Source organism: Ixodes scapularis, unplaced genomic scaffold (genome assembly GCF_016920785.2).
Source record: "Ixodes scapularis isolate PalLabHiFi unplaced genomic scaffold, ASM1692078v2 PGA_scaffold9__187_contigs__length_104089568, whole genome shotgun sequence".
NCBI classification, from domain to species: Eukaryota; Metazoa; Arthropoda; class Arachnida; order Ixodida; family Ixodidae; genus Ixodes; species Ixodes scapularis.
In genome coordinates, this window is record NW_024609884.1 from 13,976,853 (window position 1) to 13,998,322 (window position 21,470).

The 21,470-nt window shown below is 42.9% G+C and overlaps 1 protein-coding gene across 1 annotated transcript in view; it reads left to right on the forward strand.

Annotated features, from left to right (window-relative positions):
- LOC8039004 (iroquois-class homeodomain protein IRX-4) overlaps nt 1–21,470 on the forward strand; it is a 109,425-nt gene that overhangs the window by 76,491 nt on the left and 11,464 nt on the right. Inside the window, exon 6 of the mRNA XM_040499170.2 lies at nt 12,680–13,684. Within this exon, the coding sequence (XP_040355104.2) occupies nt 12,680–13,684 (1,005 nt within the window). The remainder of the gene's footprint in view (nt 1–12,679; nt 13,685–21,470) is intronic.

Sequence of the window (21,470 nt, forward strand, 5' to 3'; positions counted from 1 at the left end):
TTCAGTCCCCTCGGCAAACGCGGAGCCAGTGTGCAAGCTGTATAGTTAAAAGCCAGAGCGCGGCAGGCACTCAAAGAAACCAAGTGCCAGTATGCCTGCCTATCTGAAACTTTCTAAAGGTAAGGTTAGGACGACCCCGCCGCCTGCCAACCCCCCCCCCCCCCGAGGCCGCACGCAATATTCAGCTTCAAATGGGATATCACCAATCAGTCTTGGGTAAGTTACGTTCAAAAAGTAATTAATTACAATTACTGTTACTTTTACAAAAAAAATAGTCAAGTTCCCGATACAGTTACCGTAGCGCCAAAGTAACTCGTTACGGTTGGTTACTTCCAAAACGTAACGGCGTTCTTTCAATGATTTTTTTCATGACAAATAAAAGATCGCGGGGAAAAACGAGAAAGCGCGCCCCGCCCCAAGTTTATTACATGAAGTGCAAGGAAAGTAAGCGTTTTACTTCATATTGTATCTAAGCAGCAGTTGCTTCTCGAAAATATTTTCAGAACGTTTCCCTCGTTTGGTGGCGAACCCATTCCCCTTGTTGAACAAGCACTCGACTGGCGCGATCGACGGAATGACTCTGTTGTGTATAGCACGAACAGATGTTTGATTGCCGGGTTAGGCGTTGAGGCTACAGAGAGCCATTGCCTCTGCAGTTTCTTTTTTGCCACCGCTGCGCCTAACTGGTAGATACAACGTTTTGGCGAAATTGAAAAAAAAAAGGCGTCATATTTATTGGGGTGATTTTGTCGGGAATGTTTCTCCTGCGCTGCCAGCAGCACCTTCTCTTCCACATTCGTCACCTACGGTCCGATCATCGTTGTCTATCCATGAAAACATAAATTTAAGGTGTGTATCACGGCAACCAGTAGAAGCTCAAAGCCTTCTTGGTGAAGTACTTGTTGCAAAGCTTGTAAACTGCGGTGAAGTTATTAGTAACGCCTTTAAACATATCAAAAAATGCTCTCTGTATAATCCGACCACGGAAGTTCCTTCTTACCCTCATCAACATCCCTGTCCCTGGTAGAACATGACAGGCTAGCTCGTTGACAGTTGCTTTGGGCTTTATATAGAGGCCTAGACGTATTTTACTTTGCCCCTAGCGAGCCATGAAAACAAACCTCGCTCAAATAACAGCAAGTTTTGCCTTGAATGTTAACACCAGGTCGGAGTAGTGGCGCTAATCAAGATACGGAACATACGCAGTGACCTGTGCGTGTATCGTTTCGTGGTTCATGAAATTTAACATAAATAGAACTTCAAGTAGTTACGGTGTAAGTGTTCAATAACAGATTACGAGCGTGCGTAAAGATAACTAGGGTTTTTAATCAAATTTACACGGTGTTATATTCGGGTTGTGACTCGCGAGAAACAACTTAATCACAAGTTGGCGCAAGACAAACTGGACCCTCGAAATGTCGTAACAAATAATTTGGAAAGTACAGGGAACGAGTAGATTGTACTCGTTCAATATCTTATTCCTCAAGAAACTAAAAAGTCGCGACAAAAGTCACATTGTTATTTACATCGCAACTTCAAAAAAAAAAAAAAAAAAAATAACGGAACTACAGTTACGAGTTGCAATTAAAAGAAAATCAACTCGTTAAAGCTTAATGTTACAAAAAAAAAAGTAATCAAGTTACAGTAGCGCGTTACTACTGTCAGCAATACGCAGTTCGTTAATAGACTGACTGATTATCTCTAATTTTAATGATGATTGCGCAAAAGAACTCGTTTGTCAAAGGAAGAAATGTTAGATTATTCAGTTATGTTTTTCTTTTACGATTTGACGATCTTTAAAAACAATAAGACTATTGCGTGCTCAACTAACACAAAAAATATGTCATTTTTTTCATTAAAAAACAAACAAACATTAAATGAAAAAAAAAATTGACTGATAACTTATAGGTTATGAATAGTCTTCCACAGAATATTCGTTCGGCGTTGGCATCTAATATACCCTCCGAAATAAATTAAAAAAAAAAAAAGTTAGGACAGAAGGAGACTAGATAGAGAGGACAGCGCTGGCATAGACCGAATAAACGCGGTACTTTGGGCTCAAAACGTTCTCCTTGTCTGTTTAAAATTGACCCCAAAAAGAGGGTATGTGCTGAGTATCACTGTAACGAGAGCGTGAAAGCTTCACGTAATATAAGCAAGCAAAATAAGTGGGTCAGGAGTGCCGTCTGTGCCTATTGTTTTCTGTGTTTTGGTGTTCTAGATACCATCTGGTAAGAAGTCTGGGGTCGACACTTTCGATTGTGAATAAATAACTGAGAGCGCACCTTTTTCGTAGCATTTCTGCTACATGCACACTGCCTCCAATTATTTACGACTTTCACGCCCAAAGGTTTGTTTTTACTTATTTCTTCGTTCCGCTGCAGAAGCAAAGCGAAAAATATGCAATGCTTCGTGCTTGCTCAAAAACAATATTGCCTTCGGTTGGTTAGGGGTACTCTGGGTCAATTGAACAGAGTCCAGGCTCTTCGATCGCCATAGGAGAACTTTAACCAACTGAGGGCAGTATTGTTTTGACCATTTTACTCGCAAGAGCTTGTTTAATTTCAAACCAGGTTAGTTCTTCGTATTTTGTCTTTTATGTGTTCTGCGCGTAGAAAATGTGTTATCAAGTCCTAGAGGGTGTTAGAGAAAACACTGAGAACACAGATTAGACGACAAACTTTGAGCGTTGCGAAAATCCAAGGCAGAGGACCAAGAAAGAAAAAAAACAAAAAAACTGGCCGGTTTGACTCATTCCGTCTTTACGTCACGCAACTCCAACCGTAGCGTTTCTTCGCAAGCATCCACCCGCTCGTCGCGATTCATGTCTCCAACCTGCACGCAATCGCACACGCATGCATAATCACCTGTCACGCGGCACTTACAGGACGAGCCCCCAATTATCAGGAGGATCATGCGTGGTGCGACGGCGGAATTTCTCTCTCCGGCTATAAATAGAACCGGCTTATCAAGTGCAGCACGGATGCTGCCCACAACCGACAAACGCCTTGTCGCTAATCAACGACAAGACTTCCGCCATACACACGACACGCGAGGCATCTTCCCTCTGTTCCCAGTCCATTCAATTCGACAGCCTGCTTTCCATGCAAACAACCCGCAACGCTTCCCTTCTCGGCAGCGAAGCCGTGTCTAACGCTTCATGCATACATGTATATGCACAGGCGAGATCCCGACGGCAGATACGTAGTGCCGCCACCGCAGTCGTCCGATTGGAATCATATCCAAGCTCGCCAGCGAGGACGAGTCGAGGCTGAGGGGGAACCGCAGCGGCAACGAGGCAACACGCTCTCGATCAATGCCCGGAATAACGGCGTCCTCTGCGATGTCCGATACGCAAAGCAAGACTCCGGCAGGAGTGTCCCGAACGCGATGTCACCGTCGCGAGCAAACCGGCTGCGGGGGCGGCCGCCGTGTTGCTCGGGCGTGTAAGCGTGGCGTGAGAGCAACAACACCAGAAGCGAAATACCGACAGCGAGCGGCGGCGGTGACACACGGAGAAGCAGCGCGTTAACAATCATAAAAACAACAGAGGCTCCGTGACAAGCGTGTCTACTCTGCGTTCACGCTCGCTGTCACGCTTGCTTGGCGACTTGGTCGGCGAGGATGGCGTGGTGTCCCGAACGCCTAATCTGAGGATTTCGACGGCGGGGAGAAAGGCAGCTGCCAAGTCGCTACTCCTCGCCTTGGTGGCTCAAATTTTTTCTTACTGGTATTTTCAATATTGCGGCGATCGCGCAAAGGTGGTGGAAACGAGACTACGAGAAATGGATGAACCGATTGGGATTAGCTGTATCGTGGACTTCGTCTCATTGGCCTTCATTTCTAACCACGCGGCCATTCATATTCGTCGATTTAGCTTATATTCGCAGACTGATCTGATATGCAGTTCAATTTTTTTTATTCAATTTTTATTTCAAATCAGGTCATGCAAATTAAAGGGCTGGCCCACAAAAGTGCCATTCTGCCTGTCAGTGGAGCCATGCTAAATTGATAAACTAATTATGATTACAAATCGGTGAGCCAAGCAGATGATCAATATTATTTTTAAAAAACGAAAAAGCAATCGCAAAAAAAAGTTAAAAGCTTTTTTTTGCCCCTCATTTTTTGTGTATGATAAAAAATGCTTTTCCGTTTTTTGTAGAATCAAAAATAATACAGGAATAAAGGTCTCGGTGACGGACAACAGAGAGGTGTATATCTAGAACTGGTCACCCTAAACCACTGCTGTTGATTGGAGTTCAGAAGGCGAAGGCGACCATAAGGAAACAAATAAACCTCCCAAATGGGTGCAAAATAACCCAATGTGAAATTCACTCAAGGTCAAATTAGATACTCAAAGAGGCGTGAAAGCATGGTGAAAAATTATTCACACAGATTCCCTGGACATGCATTTTTACCGAAGAAACGTGAATCAAGAAGTATAAAATGAACGCCCGTATCCCTTGCGTAAATAATGTTTTAGGCATTCCGAGCATAATTTCTTTCACATATGACAATTAGATTTCTACTTCTTCCCGGAACTTCGTGTAATAAAGCCTCTACTGCTGTTCAAATATTTTTCTACGTTTACGACTTTTTTAGTGAAGACTTGTTCATTATTACAGCTAAGGAATGCTCTAGTTGAATTAAGAACTAGCATTGGCAGACTCGGCGACCTTCAATAAAGAGCAATCCGTCTCGCGTTTCTAAACAAGAACAGCAGAAACAATAATAAAACATTACAAGAGGTCTTCAAAAATAACCTAAGGCTCTGTTCAGATAGCATAATGCACGCGAGTCCTGACATATTTTTTGTTGTGTTGATTTTCTTGTGTTAGAAATCACCTCGTGTAGAAAACATATTAAAAATATTTTTGCAAAAAACATAATATTTGAAGAGAAAACAAAACAAAAAAAACACATTGGAAGTGCGCCAGAAGAGCATTTTCGATTTTTTTTTTTTTTCTTTTATGTCGTGTTTGGTGACACTTACTACGCAGACTACAAATGTCAGATATTTTATATATTTTTCACTTATAATTAATCATGGAAACTACTGGTTTAGAAATGTACAGCATTCTGGGTGTTATATATTTTGCGTATAAAATACGCAAACATGGCTCCTTTGAGGATTTGTCACTAGATTTTTTAGCCGCTATCTAAATAAAAATTGAATAGCTACAATATTACAATTTATGTCATATATTTTTTATAAAACTTTATTTCGAATAATATATAAATCATTTCATTATCTTATAAATCGACAATCGAGAATAAAAAATAAAAAAAAGAATACTTGTAATTATTTATTAGAGTAAAATGAAAACAAAATTATGTTGGTTCCTCAGTACTAGCGGAACCGACCTAATCAGCGCTAAATCAGAAAGGCGTTGGCTCAGTCAGAAAGCAAAGTACACAAGGCGGCGGTGGCCCCCCTCGTGACCGTAAAGACGGCCTTTAGGGAACCAGAGACGACATTAACCGCAGAGAACACGCAATAATCGCCCGTTTTCTCCTGGGGCATTTTTCGGAGGAACTGATGATCACATGCTTAGTCTCACTCTGTGCGTAGCTTCATAGAAAAACTAATACCGCATTATCTTTCCTCTTTCTCTCTCTCCTGTCATGCTTCCGGGAGGTCGCGGAGTCTTGTGGTCTTGAGACAAGACAACACGCGTGCTACGGTCATAAACAAACGAAGTGGTTGTCAGTCCCGTGTAGTTGCGTCTTGACAGAACGTCTTCAGCTATGGCAGCGACTTACAGCGTCCGTAGTGTATTATGTGTTGACTATCTTAGTAAACGCAAAAAGGCAAAAAGAAGATAGCAAAGCAAAGACATTTTCGCAGTGTGTAAGATCTGGATGTTAATTCTCCGAAGAGGATCGCGCAAAATCCTCCAGTTCGTGCATTCCCTATATGTATGTACATAGACACATTTGGAGTTGACCGATTTTCTAGCACTCGTTAGAATTATTGCAGCACAGGTGAGTGCTTCGCGGAATTCGTCAGTCTGGTATGAAGAGGGACAAAAGACGGACTTCTCAAGACGCCCTCCTGCCAACGCAGGCAATTAGTGCGCTCGATATCTTTACTCGTAATTTTTGTAATGTTTTTTTTTTTTTTTTTTATGGCGATCAATTATTACAAATTAACGGACGTCCTACTGAAAGTGCGCCAGTGAAGCCGCAGGTGTACCTCGGTCAGCCGGGCGTACAAGAGTCATGAATAGCAGTGTAACACGCTTGGGCTCAAACATTCTCACTCCATCGCGAATATAGGTATAAATACTCGCATATAACTTGCACCGCTGTACTTACTTTTGTACTACATTCTATATAAAAAAAATGTTTTAGTAGCAATTACAATTGTTTTCGTATCGCTTTTGTGGAAAAAGTTCAGCTAAAGCTTTTAGAACTTGTAGTTTTGAAGGGCAAAAGAGGCTTATTGGTTAAATTAATTAAATAGAAAGCAACGCAGGTATTGTGTTAATTCGTAAAATACTTGAACTTGAGCCCAATACCTGAATACAGCACAAAAATATATCTAGTCAAAAAATACACGGAATCAAAAGATAATCGCGTCAGTGGCATTGGGCAAAATGCCAGCGTGGAAGTACACTTTGCAGCGGTGCAACTTTGAAAGTAACAAAACGATGGCAACATGTTTTTTTTTATGAAATATTGCAAGAATATGATGAAGAACAATCACTATAAACTTTAAAAAAAATCAAAAAAATTTTTTAAAATATTTTAAATGTTCCTTGAATTATCTTATCTTTGTTCTTTAGAACAAGTTTGGAGCGACATAAAAATATATATTTTTTTTTTAAATAAAGCAATAATGTGTACACCATTCGAAAGAGCGTTTTAATAACAATATGTGACATAAGTTTCACTGTTGTAGCTATGCCATTTGTTTAGGTAACAGCTCAGAAATATAATGACAAAACATCAAAGGAGCCATGTTTGCGCACTTTTTACGCAAAATATAGAACCTCCACAAGGCTTTTTTTTTTTTTATTTAAACCAATAGTTTTCATGATTTATTCTAATTGAAAATATACAAAATATCTTATATTTCCAGTCTGCGTAGTAGGTGCCACCAAACATGACATAAAGGAAAACTTCATAAATGTAATGTGCCGTTCTGGCGCAATCAAAAATTTTGTTCTCTTAAAATTTTGTTTTTTTGCAAAATCTTTTATGGTTACGTTCCCTACAGATGTTGAAGAGTAATATATAAAAAGATTAACGAAAACAAAAGATACGTCAAACTTGCGTGCATTATCTTTGCTGAACAGAGCCCTAATCATTTTGTTGTAGGTTATAAGTATTCCATGTCATTCGTGTCCCGTCTTTGAGTGCATTTACGTCTTATTCCCGCCAACCAAAAATGCTTTTCATTGAAAATTCCTCCTCGAGTGCTGCAATTAGAGGAAACGCAGGCCCAAAAGCCTCGACTGTGGGCAAGAAAAAGGCCATATCCTGTAACAACATGCGCAGAATCATAATAATAATAAAAAAAAAAAAGAAAGCCGGGCGTCCTGTTCCACTTGGTTAAATCGTGCCGACAGAAGGACGTGCTCGTCGAATGGAGACAGTATAACTGCGAGCTAACACGGAATCCGTTCTCTGGGTAGTGGAGCTGTGGTCATGTGATGAGGATATATCCTGTCGCGGTCTGCTGGAAAAGCGCAACGAATATGGCGCTCTTCTATTTGGGAAGAAAAAAAAAAAAAAAAACTCACACAAAGGCAGCAGGCAGGTGGTGGCAGCCTTGACTCGACCGTGCTCGCCATGCACGAAGCCGCTCCGTCACTTTTTATTAGTCGTCGGCAAGTGCATTCGGCAAGCAAACTTTCGTGGTCTGGATGCAAACGGGCTTGTTTTGGACTAAATCCAAGACTAAGTCTAAGTCTTAAAGGAGCCCTCTGATCATTTTTGAACTGGTGTAATATTTGCTCCGAAGCAGAGCTCACCCATCCTATACGCACGACGATCAGAGTGACGCCCAAATAATCTATCCCGACTTTTATCATCCGATACACCGCTCGTTGCGGACGCATGACAAGCTGGATTGATACAAATGCATAAATCTCCGTTATAAAAAAAAAAATAATAATAACAACACACACACACACACACACACATAAAAACAAACAAGTGAGACATTCATCTACTAAATGTTGCGAGTGTGTTCAAATTTCAAAATAACGCAGTAAAAATGTGTTTCGAATTCAAGATCACTACGTTAACGATGGGCACAATAAAATCACATACAAAAAAAAATAGTTTTTAGCGTTTTTCACTACGGGCCAGTTATACGTATAGATATAAAAAAAAAAATAATGTTTAGACTGTTAGGACTCCTAGGAGGACGCCGTCCCTTCCTAGAGCGTTTATCGCGCAGGTTGCGGGTAATTCGCATAATCATGTTCGTCGTGTGCATTCTCCGGGCGCGAGGCTCATCTTCGGCAATTTGTCTTCAAAGCCAGCTGTTCCGGCCTGCAAGTTGATTTGAAGCGTGATGAATGATGCGCCCAGACAGCTTTGTATAAAACCATTACTGTCCGGGAAAGAATGCGAAAATGAAGACGTCCTAAATAGAGTCCAACGACCGGGGCCGGTGCTCCAGCCACGCACGGGCGGACGACGTAATTCGCCTGTCACTTAGACATTGGACTTGCTAAACTTTTTCGTCCCGCCTCGGACCCTCGAAGCTATCCTAAAATGACTAATGGCCGTCGAAACAATATTCTTTCGTCCGGCGAGTAGGCCAATTTCGCTATAAATGATAGCTGCCAACGGCCCTCCGGAAGAGACTTGCTTGTTACTGCCTGCCGTTCAAACCGTCCGCGTATAATGGCTGCAATATATACGTATACGAGTTCAGGTGCCCGCGTCAGGTTAACTTCCCCGAAAAACAGAACTCGCAGTTACATTCAGATAAAAGAAACCACGAGGAAATTCGTGCAACGTTTAGGGCCGATGGTTCCAGTCTACCTCACTACTCCAGCTGTTACGTTGCACTACTTCAGCGCGGGACGTGTATGGGAATGTGTCACCAGTTTAGGGTGGCTGCCCTTTATACACCAACACGATGTTTACCAACAAGCCGCGGTTCACCCGCACCGAGTGTGGCGCACTGCGCGTGCGCGGGAACCAGATTCGCGCGAGAGGAAGCTTCTGCGCATGCGCAGTACCGACAGCAGCGCCACCGCATCGGCGTGACGTGTATACAAATAAATGAGTCGGAGCTAATCCACCGCGTCGCAGAGGAGATCCGAGCGAGGAGCAGACGGGTCTTTTCTTGATAACACCGCGGCCGCGTGCCACATAATCAAAGGGTCGGGCGAGAGCCGAAAACCGGATACCGTACCGGAAAGTCGCCCCGCAAGCAGCATCAAAACGTCTCATTAGCGGCACTAATTGCCGCACACGGTGGTGCGGCACCAGGCTGGAACAGCGGCGCCGCTCTCTGAGAAACGCCTGCGGCGTATAATTGGTCCTCGAAGCGGCCCCCGCGCGGCGTGCATAGGAAGGCGAACAAAGCATTTTCGCGACTCATCGCCTCTTAACTGCCGTGTAATGCATTGGGAGGACGCGCTCCCATGACGATGAATCTCCTCGGGCCGGTCTCACCGCTCGGTGAGCTAACCCTTTTTTTCGGCCGACAGGATCGAGCGCGTTTAAGTGGGAGCTGTAGCTCATCCTCGAGCGCCGCTTGATAATTGTAGACCATTTATCATTCAGCCTAACCGTTCCTTGATTTGAATTGTTCCGAGGCGCCGAATATGGGATCAAATTATCGATTCCTTCAATAAAAATTTACTTAGCATGATGATGGAATACATATGGCACACGTGATGTCCTCCCCTTCAGCTCCTTGGTCACCGAGAGTTTCTTTTTATCCGGTCGACAACCCTAAATTCATAACGTTTTTTTTTATTTAGTTTTTTTTATCTGTTTAAACTTGCGATTTGTTAATCTAAACCTTTGTGAGCGTTGCCACCATTATGCATCCATACACACATGTGTCTGTCTTCATCATCCATTCTATGATTACGTCTAGACTCAAGGTAAATGATTTTCATCGATCAAATCGCTGAAATTTTGGAATAAAAAGTCAAGCACTCGTTATGTTCTCTTCGTTAAATGTATACAGCTCCCCCCCCCCCTCCCAATAAAAAAGGAACAAAAATAAGTCATTCGTCGGACGGTTTCTGTGTAATTCACTCGGGATAAATGAGAAATGCTGAAAACTGTGGCTGAACCCCCCCCCCCCCCCCCCCCTCCCCCACCGCACACAGACATACACCCATTTTTTATCCTATATTTTTTTTTTAAATGACTTGCGCGCAAAATTTATTTCTACCACCAGAAAGCGCCGATGCGTTTCAAAGTTTGTTTAGCAATCCCCAAAACAATCGAGCGAAAACTCGAGGCTCTAAAACAATAATTACCGCTCCTTCTTTCTACCCCCCTCCCCGACAAACACACAAACGCACACACTTTACTTTTCTACCCGGTATCTAGTACCACCATAAACACGGCCACAGCACAACGGCACACCCCCAAAAGCAACCACGTAACGGCACCCCTTTGATGTCCCCTCGCCGTCAACGGCAGAAGCTGAGACTCCAGCTTGTCCCGTATACCTGAGCGGAACCTGCGCCAGAGCTCTGAACAACGCGGCACGGCGTTTGGAGGCCGCCCGTTACCTTGATCGCTTCATTAGGTGGCCCACTTCCGCATTAACCCGGCGGCACAATGAAGCCCCGGCCAAATTCGGAGGGCCCCGACGCCCCCACGAGGGCAGGTTTGTTATCATTAACGTAGGACCCTACGCTCCCAACCAATGTCTTGGGAACCATTACGTTACAGCCGCCGAAGCACTGCTCGAGGCCCGCTCAGGAACAAAGGAAGTCGGGGTAAATCAAACAAGGAGACAAAAAAAAAGAAGGGGAGAGGGGGGAAAGGGGGGGGGGGGTCATATGACTTAATTAAAGGCCCCGAAGAGCACGCCTCCTTTTTTTCTGCTGGGGCCTAGATATCCCCACGGGGGTCAAAACGGAGTGGAATAATCAAAGGAGAGAGAGAGAGATACTCTATTTTTTTGCTTAGTTTTGTTTCGTCTGTGGAACGGTGTCTCCCCGTGCCTCAGCGTTTCGCTAAGTAACACGCGTCAGTTAGCTACTAATAAGTGATAAGCCTCGGCGTTCGTTCTGCTTGTGTGTTTTTGGAACGTCACACGCCATAGCGCCGGCGGAGGTGAAAAAGAAAAAGCGAAGAATATACACGAGACGGAGCTCCCGTCCCGTATAACGCCCCGTGTGAAAGCTGGGCTAATTGGAAGGGAAGATGTTTTCCGTGTTCACTTTTAACTCTTATCCCGACGATTAGCAGTCCCGGTACACGACGAGGAAAGCAGCCACCGGGGAACATATCGGCGGCTATTGGTTTGGCTCGCTCGCTCCATCGCCATCGGCGAATATGCAGCGTGCATGAATTTTAAATGCTGATTACGATCCATCTTATGTCTCTTTTCATATCCTTTGCCGGCAGCTCGGCCGGAACAAATCCGGCTATACCGATTTTATGCAATGCGGTGGCAATTTTTGTTATGCGTGTAGCGTTTTCGTGGCATAAATATCAGCTTTTTATTTCCTAGAAACAAATGCTGTAATGTTTTCCTTTGGTTTCCAGCGAACAATTTTCTGAGATTGAAACGACGTGTTTCGAAATCGTTCGCTCCATTAATTTTTAAGCGGGACCTACTTTACATATCAGTTGTCAGGACTCAAATGTATAAGCATTTATAAAGAAAATTACATATTTAGTTATCTCCAAGAGGCTGGTGGCTAATTACTTGTACATTTTTTCATGTTCTTTTTTTTTACATTTTAAATGGTGCTTTGCAAACGTTTCAATCCTATCGTAGCACGTAAATGTACACTACTTTACACAGCTCCAGCGAACAGAGCATCGACGCTTTTGCGCACTCCACTCATAGGAGTACATGCTAGTGTTGAACACCGCGCACAATTTATTGTCTAGGTTGGCGCCCCACATAAGTATTAGTAGTTTTTCACATCCGTCCAGCTGCAAGGGGAACATAAAAAAATTATGTGATCACTATTCCGTACTGTGCGTGCTCGCGACACTTGTTTCGGTCTTTTTTCCTCGAAATAACTCAGAAACCTTATTTCAGGGTAATGATTTATTATACAATTGACATGGAGTTTTCAGCAAATGGATACAAGATATGCAACCGGAGGCAGTGAACATGTGTGACAGGGAGCGTTGTAGGAGACGCTCTGAAGACGTATACAGTTTTAGAGAAAAAAAATATTATGCAACGTGTCCGCCTGACTCACTTGATGATGTCGCTCGGTGAGCATAAAAGGAACCTTCATCCGCCTTAGTGATTCCTTATGTCCTTTCAAAGGGACATATAAACATTTTATATATTTTCGCACAAGGACATGAACCGTTGTACTCTTAGCGGTTAAGAGCGCTCTCGAAGCAAGCGTTGGCATTATTCATTTCGCATCGTCGAAAAATGTGTTGTGCTGGGCGATAAGTTCCTTTACACACAACTCGTGCCGATAAACACGTGTGAATAGTTCATAGAGGATGGACCTCATACCACGTCTCACGAATCATTATTTCTTTCCAGACCTGCATGACTCGGACCTGGAGACGAGGAAGCCCCCAAGCTCCCTGGACCGTACCGACGTCAGCTGCCTGGACATGCAGGGACTGGCGCGGCAGGGCGGGCCGCACCCGTCCCTGCACGCGACCGCTTTCCCAGCATACTCCGGCAACGCCATCTCTACTGCCAACAGCAGCAGCAACCACAGTGTCCACGACACGTCGTCGGATGACGGCAGTGGCCCCATATCACCCCACATGCAACACTCTTCGCTGCGTCATTCCGGTAGCTACCACGACGACCGCTCCCCCGCAAACGCACTAGTGATTGTCGACCCCTTAGAAGGCTCCAGGCCAAAAATCTGGTCCTTGGCTCAAACTGCGACTTCGGACAGCCCGCCTGGACTCCGGCGCTCCCCGGGACTGCCCATGGGCGACCGCTACGGGTTCCAGCAGAGACTAGTCAGTGACGGCAACGCCGGAAACGCGGCCGCATCGGGAGGCTATTACCGGGATCTACACACGGACCCGAGCTTCATGTCGACGACGCAGCCTCTGCATTCGCAACTGAGCCACCAGACGTCCAACAAGCAGTCTTGGCTCAACGGCCACTCCCCCATGGCCCCGTCTTCGGCCTCATCGACAGGGCACCCGGACGTGCTCAACCTAACTCCGGAAGGGTCGCCCACGTCGTACGTCCTCTCTCGGTCCAGCCTGGGCTGCATATCCCCGCAGCCGCAGCAGTCGTCCATGTCCACCGTCGGAAGGCGTTTCTCTATGAGCGAAGACAAGGAGTCCGCAGTCATGCACTCGGACCAGTGCGTGGTCAAGCCCGAAGCCGGGGTATACGAGTCCTCCTCTCTGGACATTGCGACGGGGGATACAGCCAACTTCTGCCGGCGACAGCAGTCTCTCGTGTCGCTTCAAGGGACGTGCCTGTCGGAAACGGCCACTTCGGCTGCCGCCCTCCCGGTCTCCAGGCTCCCGATCCATTCTCCGTACATGACGACCGGAGGCAAGATGGACAAAGGTGACAGCAGTGTTTGCATTGATTCGTGTATAGTGCTCACCAAGCGTATCGCCGGAACACGCCAACTTCGTCTTATATCATGGTATCCTGGTGCCGAGTGAGCGAAGTCGCTCGCTCAAGGTCAAAATAGCGGCCGATCCGAGGACAACAAGTCAATTTTGCCTGCCGGGCGATGTATACGCTGAAATTGCCAGTTATTAATTATTCATTCAGCAGAAATATCAAATGCCTACTGACTGAGTCATTCAGTCACTGACGGTATCGGCAGTCATCTAAGCACTTTTGTACGAAAAAGTGGCTTGCTTGCTTGCTTGCTAAATCAAGTTTTATTGGCCGCCGAAAAGGTGGCGATAAGGTTAGCTTGGCCGGTCGGCAAAATTATGATGGTGGCCAAGGCCCGGCCGCGATTTAGACCTTGAGCGAGTGGCGTCCGCTATTTGGGATCTTCCATTGAGCGCTACATCATGGAGCAGTTCTTTGGCTGCCACCAAGATAGCACTCCCATGAGTTAAAACACAGCTCGCGTGTTTCGTAGAAGTTGAGTGAACACTGTAAGTACATTGCGAAAGGATGCATGTAAAATTCAACTAAGTCTGCTAGTATCGGAACGCATCTTGAGCTCTGAAGGCTCTGGTCCCACAGCGGCCATCTTCATTCATTCATTCATTCAATCATTCATTCCTTCATTTTTCGTGCTCATAAAGAGCAGATTCCTTGGTAATGACGCACAAACAACGGGATTACAAATTAATCAAAACCAATTTAAATGCTAAATATTTTGAGTTAAAGACGTCGATATCAGCCGCACAAATGTTGTACGCGGGTCGTGGGGCCAATTAAGATTATTTGATTAACAAGAAAAAGTAAAATAAACTCTAAAAACTAACGCGAACATGAATATAGATGACGCGAGACCAGGGCAATAGATTAATCCACGGAGGCATTTATACAAAAATGTTAAATCTGTCTCGCGTCTTGAACTCAGTGGGGCAAGTACACCGTTCTAAAAGTCTCCAATATCCATAATAAATTGTACGACCAATAACGATCATAAAAATTCTAAAGAAACGCTTTTGAACACTTTCTGCCATATCTGACTTGTACGCCCAATACAGTTACAGACAACAAATGAAACTCTAGCTTGGACCGAATTAGCGATACGTATGCTCGTAAGTGCAGGTTGCCGTGCAAATCTTGAATGTAATTCTAGAAATAACACCCAGGCGTACAAAAAGAAGCCACAATTATATTATTACTCTCGACCTTAAAGACAAACGAGTCTATATATGGGTTATGTCATATAAAACCATGCAAGAAAATGTGATGGTTTCCTCAAAAACGTCTGGAAAAAATATACCTTGGGGGACAATCTGTGACTAAAACAAAACTGAAAATTGGAACTACGTACTTTTTTTTTCGCCTCTTAGTTTTTATGTGTTTTGATAGGGAAGAAGGTAGGTCTTGCGATTTTTACAGTTTTCACGAGTGACACATTTTGGAGTCTCGCAATATTTCGATTATTTTTTAACAACAATGACAACTTTTTCACTGCCTTTGATCGTTTATAAGAAGGAATAAGGTTCCCTAGAAGTGCTTTTTTTATTTTATTTTATAAAGTGAAAATTCTTAAACCTTTCACCTTTGACAATAATGGGTCAAGTTTGAATCAATCTAGCTTTAGATGCGCATTTAAGGCATAAGAAATATTAGAAATGAAAGCTTGTGTTTAGGACCATTTAAAATTATAATATTGTTAATTTAAGTATAGTTTATATAGAAGAAACAACACTGTAAACATGAGAAGAAAAGCTAAAATTACAAAATTTTAGCTTTAGCTAAAATTACAAAATTTTAGCTAAAAGAATATACGTAGCTTTTTGCACTTTTTTATATGAAAAGCTTTCTATGTGCTCTTATAAATGCAATACAATTTCTTTGACATCTATGGTTTTGTCATATTAAGCAGCACGTTTGAAAAGAATACATATTTGGACCGTCATTCTGTGACGCATATCTCTGTCATTTCGGTTTTCACTTAAATATGAATTATTTTTGTTACATGACCAGTTTGAATTGGTTCTCGAGTCTGCACACAGTTCGGCAAAACTTATACATCGATTGTATTTTTAGTATAATATGGCAAGAGGTTCTTCCGCACTTTCAGTTTGCTTACTTTGTAAACTACCAGAAATCGAAACCCTCTCAAATAATGTTTAAGCGTTGTCATGTGAGATTAAAAAAACATATATAGGACGTTTTAAACGTTTTCCGCGAGATAATAGAGCTTTTTGTGGGGAAAACGGTTTTCAAAGCGACGGCCCGCCGGGCACGTCAATAAGCGTACATTATTTTTTTTTTTTTTCATTCTTCAAACAACTTCCTTTACACTATAGCTAAGCTAGAACATCCCAATCTTAGTCTTTACTCTAGGCACTTCTATCTTTGCGACACCTAACGTACGTTCCAAACCTCGTAGAATGATTTGGGGTGAAACTATCAGTTCTGATGGCATCACGCCGCTTCGGCGCTTGCTTTCGCTTTTCTGCAATGTGCGAGTGTTCCCTAATTTCGTCCTTTTTATATCTTTTTCTTGTTGAGATTTAAGTAGCTTCAAGGTTCTCGTAAGGTGCACTGGCTATTTTTCTTCAACGGAAAGTGGGAACGAAAGGGCAATCTATGGGCTGAGCGGGACATAGACATGCCGCCACACCTTTTAACTGTTGCATCCCCTTTTTGGATAGCTGTCGTGATTGTCTATTTTGTACAGACAGGGTCACTATGAACATTAGAAACGACTATCATATGACGATCCATGCACGTGATAGAAAGAAAGAAGCTATAGACAACCTTTGGTTACCAGGATGAGCAACCAGAGCTAAAGCTCACGAGCCGCCGCCTTCGAGAGCGGCAGCCTTTCCCTTTCGTTTTGCTTCGCTGGCAGGTTCTATGCTGTCCACATACATGGTATGTTATCCCAGTTTGGTAGACACAGTTAACCAAAATTTAACCAAAAACAGCAATATTAAACGTGGGCTGCCAAAAATTCAATCTTGAAGACATTACGAGACTTTGCCTGTGTGTTAACCCAACTAAGGAGTGTGTTTTGCTCACCTGTAAGGTATGCCCAAAAAAAGATGGTTTAACCCTGAAATTGTTGCCAATGAAGAAAGATGAATAAATGAAGTAGCTTTGTGGGAATGTGGGTAACTGATAAAGAATGGGAAGTAGCGCATTGTGCAATGAGATCACAAAGAGCGTAACAAAGTACTTCCCTCATTAATTCATCCAACATGCTCAGCGGCTTGCTATAAGCTCACAAAAGTCACATATCAAGGCTCGTACCACTGTTTTGCATTTTGATGTTGCAAAAAAATAGAACGGTATCATTGTACCATTGTACCGCGAGGGGCACAATGCTTTCATTGGAAGAACGAAATCGTGTCTATCTTCACCGGCGTCGATACAACGAAGTGCAAAATCGACAGCTTCGGAGTTGTCCGTGATGACATCGTGCACAATACAGCACACGCACTGTTCGCTGTAAGCACAGTTGAAGAGTGGCTGAAAGAAAAGATTCCATATTTACAAAAGTTGTCCACATCATCGACGGGGAGGTTAGTCATTTCAAAAATAGGTTTTAAATGTAGGAGATGGCGAAGTGACAACAGGTGACCTAATTTATTTTGTAAGCTACGGTACACGCCAAAACTGCGTGGAATAACGTGGGGAGAGTCTTCAAGTACCAAGCCTCTTCAAACGTGAAAACAGCGCAAAAAAGTTGACAAGAGACGAGTGAAAGAGGGAGTTTGAAGATGTTCAACCAACTCGCCCAACTTACCGCCTTGTTACCAAGCCTCCTTGAACAACCTGAGGTCGTCAGAACTAGAAACCACTGGAAGATTTTCCTCATTAGTGTCCCCGGGAGTGCCCTCGATTGTACTCCTGAAAAGTGAAGCAGCATGCCTGACAGAATTTTATGAAACTTAAATTTTATACTTGTTAAATAAGAAGAGACGTTTCAATAGTTTATTTAAAAAAATGTTGTGCATCTTAAGATTTTATAAATTAACTGGGCATGTGCATGAGCACTCTTTTAATTATAACTTATCAGTCATGCCTCATGTTACTAAATGGTACATGAGGTATATCATAAATACTATGGTCATGTTACAAGCATCTATAGAATGGTTACATAAAAGATTTGGCAACGGCTCATATCTTTTCATCTTAGAATGGAGGTAAAATTTTCTTATTTTGAAAAGCACTGCTTATATGACAAAACCGTATATGTCATAGAAATTTCATTTCCTATATAAGAACACATAGAAAGCTTTTCATATTAAAAATTAGAAACGAGAAAAATACGTATTTTTTAAATACTGTAGACTTTCGTATTTTTGCATTTCTTCTCAAGTTTACGATGTTGTTTATTTTATATAAACTGTACCTAAATTAACAATGCTATAATTTTCAAATTGGCTCAGATACAAGCTTTCGTTTGATTTATTTCTTATGCCCTAAATAGTTGTACATGAAAAGCAGACTTGGGAGGTAAGCCGTTACTTTTATCAAGTAATTTTGGGTGATTCCACGTCAATTCATGCAATGATGGTCCGGGTCATATTTTAGATATTTTTGTTAAAACTATATATGAAAGCCATGTTTTTGGGAGGAACATTCAGCTAAATATGAACGCCGTAACAATTTTTTTCGCTGAGATATAAAATAGAGAAGCTTGAGGCGTGGAAATTGAGAAGATTTCACAATGCTACTTTGCACAGTCGTCATTTCATTGTCAAACCTTTCACGGTACCATAACTTTTTTAATAGGTTTTACAAAGGTTATACAACACATACATAAAAAATTAAAAATATCCATAAAATATTTCAATGCAAACAAAAATATCAAACATGGCACAAAAACGCGTTTTAGAGACATATTCACAATTTTTTTGCAAATAAACCATCTTTCATAATACTTCACAAAACATATCAAAATGCGCGTATTTAAATATTCTTTACGAATATATAAAGGTAATATGCCCACCCTTAAACATATTTTTGTTATCAACGCGGAAATTTGGCTGATTTCTCAAAATGTGGCAAGATTGGGCGTCGATATTTAAAAAACTCCATCTTTTATTTTCTTTAAACTCCCCTTGACACTTTGCAGTGACTTCAACTAACCTGTGATGGCAAAAGATTGAGTAACATATGACCTCCAAGCGGGAAAAGCTACGACAAACCTTCACTTGGAGCGAGCCGACGTCTTCGTCATAGCGGCTTTGCCGCACAGCACCAAACGTTTTGAGCGTTAGTTATGGCATGTATTTTATATTACTAAAATTCTTTTTTTCATAAGGGCTGAGTATTAGTGACGCGAAAATGGACTTTGAGCTGGAATACCATTAATTAGCTTACAATTCACAGGAACAAAACGGCCCCACTGTGCGAATTCGCTAACTATGCATAGATAAGCTTAAAACTCTCAGTTATGCGAGTGGCCATGTATACATCCGGCCTCTCGGCATATGATGACTTCCACAGATGAGAAGCCTGGATTCCTCTCACAGGTTTTATGGTGGTCCACTCTGCTTGCTTTACCGCACGAAACTCTCGAACCCGTTCCACAGACAGGTGGAACATGCAGACATTTGTTACTTTTTTACGTAGCACTTCCACAAAGTCTTTAGCGGTGGCAATTGTTGAGTTGAGCGAAGATCTCAACTTGGGTGAGCGTTGGTTCTTCCACCTACTTCATCACAAGCGCTTTCTCCGTGTCCAGCGACTGAAAAGATCCATCTTGCCGAAGAGTGCGGCTTCCGAGACAATTCGCGGAATTGGAATCGATTCTTGAAATGCGCCGCCGCTCCGTCTGATACAAAAATTATTTCTAAAAAGACTGGGAAATGAACATTAACATACTCTTTTATGGCCTATGTGGCTAGAAGAGCGTGAGCTGTGTCATGTGTCGTGTACCATCGGTGACAACGGCAAAGCTTTGCGTGCCTTGCGTGGACGTAACCACACTTGTGGAGAGAGACACTTGAGTTTTTTTTCAATGAAAACTCTGCACTTCGGTTGGAAAGAGTACTGTCCATTTTTCCGCAAAATCGAAGTGGAACATCACTGCCTTGGGTGGTAAGGCGGCTCTTGTGTCATGTATCAGGCTTCGTTCAAGGTCAAGGATGTAAGAATGCCTCATATACTTTTCGCTCTCCTATCGCCGCAGGAAGGCAGAAGTGTCCATAACCTTTTTGACGAGTTCGCCAGCGTCCCATAACGCGAAACAGATCTCTTCGTCTTCGTCGAGATGAAGCGACTGCAGCGAGATGCTCTGCGTTTTTGGGTACTTTTCGCAACGGCGCAGAAAGCAATCGTTCTGTGGAGCGCAGAAGAGGTAGATGCGCTTGAGGTCGTCTTCAGTAAATGTCTTCTTTGGGGCATTTGTTATTGCCGTTAAAAGCAACTGAAAATTGACGCAATATATGCATGCGCACACCTCGTGCTCGGGACTTTTTTTTTTTACCCTTTTTGGTCGTAGGGAATAAAATTTGGAGATGCCTAGTTTGGATTGGGGATGGTCCTTCCTAAACAGCTGGTAAGCTTCCTTAATAGAGCGGGTCATAAACCTTTTTACGACTTTGAACATGTCGTTGATCATGGCTTTGACGACGTCCTTTTTGTCGGGGCTTTGAACAGAGCATGCGAGGTCTTCGCGTGTGTAGTACTCAATTGCAACCCCCACGTCTTCGGCATTCGCCTTTTTCCCCATGTAGGGATCAGGGATTGCCCAAACACCACCTTTGCGCTTCAGTTTTTATGTTTGATCAATCATGTAGGCAGTCGCACCCGACACCAGACGCAATATTGTTTTCTTCAGGATGATTGGTGGCAGAAGCACGTACAATCGCTTGCGTTCCTGGTGGGAACTACATGCCTTCAGCACTTCGCAAAACGCGTCAAACCACTCTGCGCAGTGCTCACAACTGTCTTCGAGTTCGAGAGTTTCGTGCGGTGAAGCAAGCAAAGTGGACCACCGTAAAACCTGTCAAAGGAATCCAGGAAACTCATCTGTGAAAGTCATCATATGCCGAGAGGCCAGATGTATACATGGCCATTCGCGCAACTGAGAGTTTTAAGCTTATGTATGATGCATAGGTAGCGAATTTGCAGAGTGGGGCCGTTTTATTCCTGTGAATTGTAAGCTAATTAATGGTATTCCAGCTCAAAGTTCCTTTTGAGGTCACTAATACTCACCGCGTATAAAAAAAGAATTTTAATAATATAAAATACATGCCATAACTAACGCCCAAACGTTTGGTGCTGTGCGGCAAAGCCGCTATGACGAAGACGTCGGCTCGCTCCGAGTGAAGGTTTGTCGTAGCTTTTCCCGCTTGGAGGTCATATGTTACTCAATCTTTTGCCATCACAGATTAGTTCAAGTCACTGCAAAGTGCCAAGGGGAGTTTAAAGAAAATAAAAGATGGAGTTTTTTAAATATCGACGCCCAATCTTGCCACATTTTGAGAAATCAGCCGAATTTCCGCGTTGATAACAAAAATATGTTTAAGGGTGGGCATATTATCTTTATATATTCGTAAAGAATATTTAAATACGCGCATTTTGATATGTTTTGTGAAGTATTATGAAAGATGGTTTATTTGCAAAAAAATTGTGAATATGTCTCTAAAACGCGTTTTTGTGCCATGTTTGATATTTTTGTTTGCATTGAAATATTTTATGGATATTTTTAATTTTTTATGTATGTGTTGTATAACCTTTG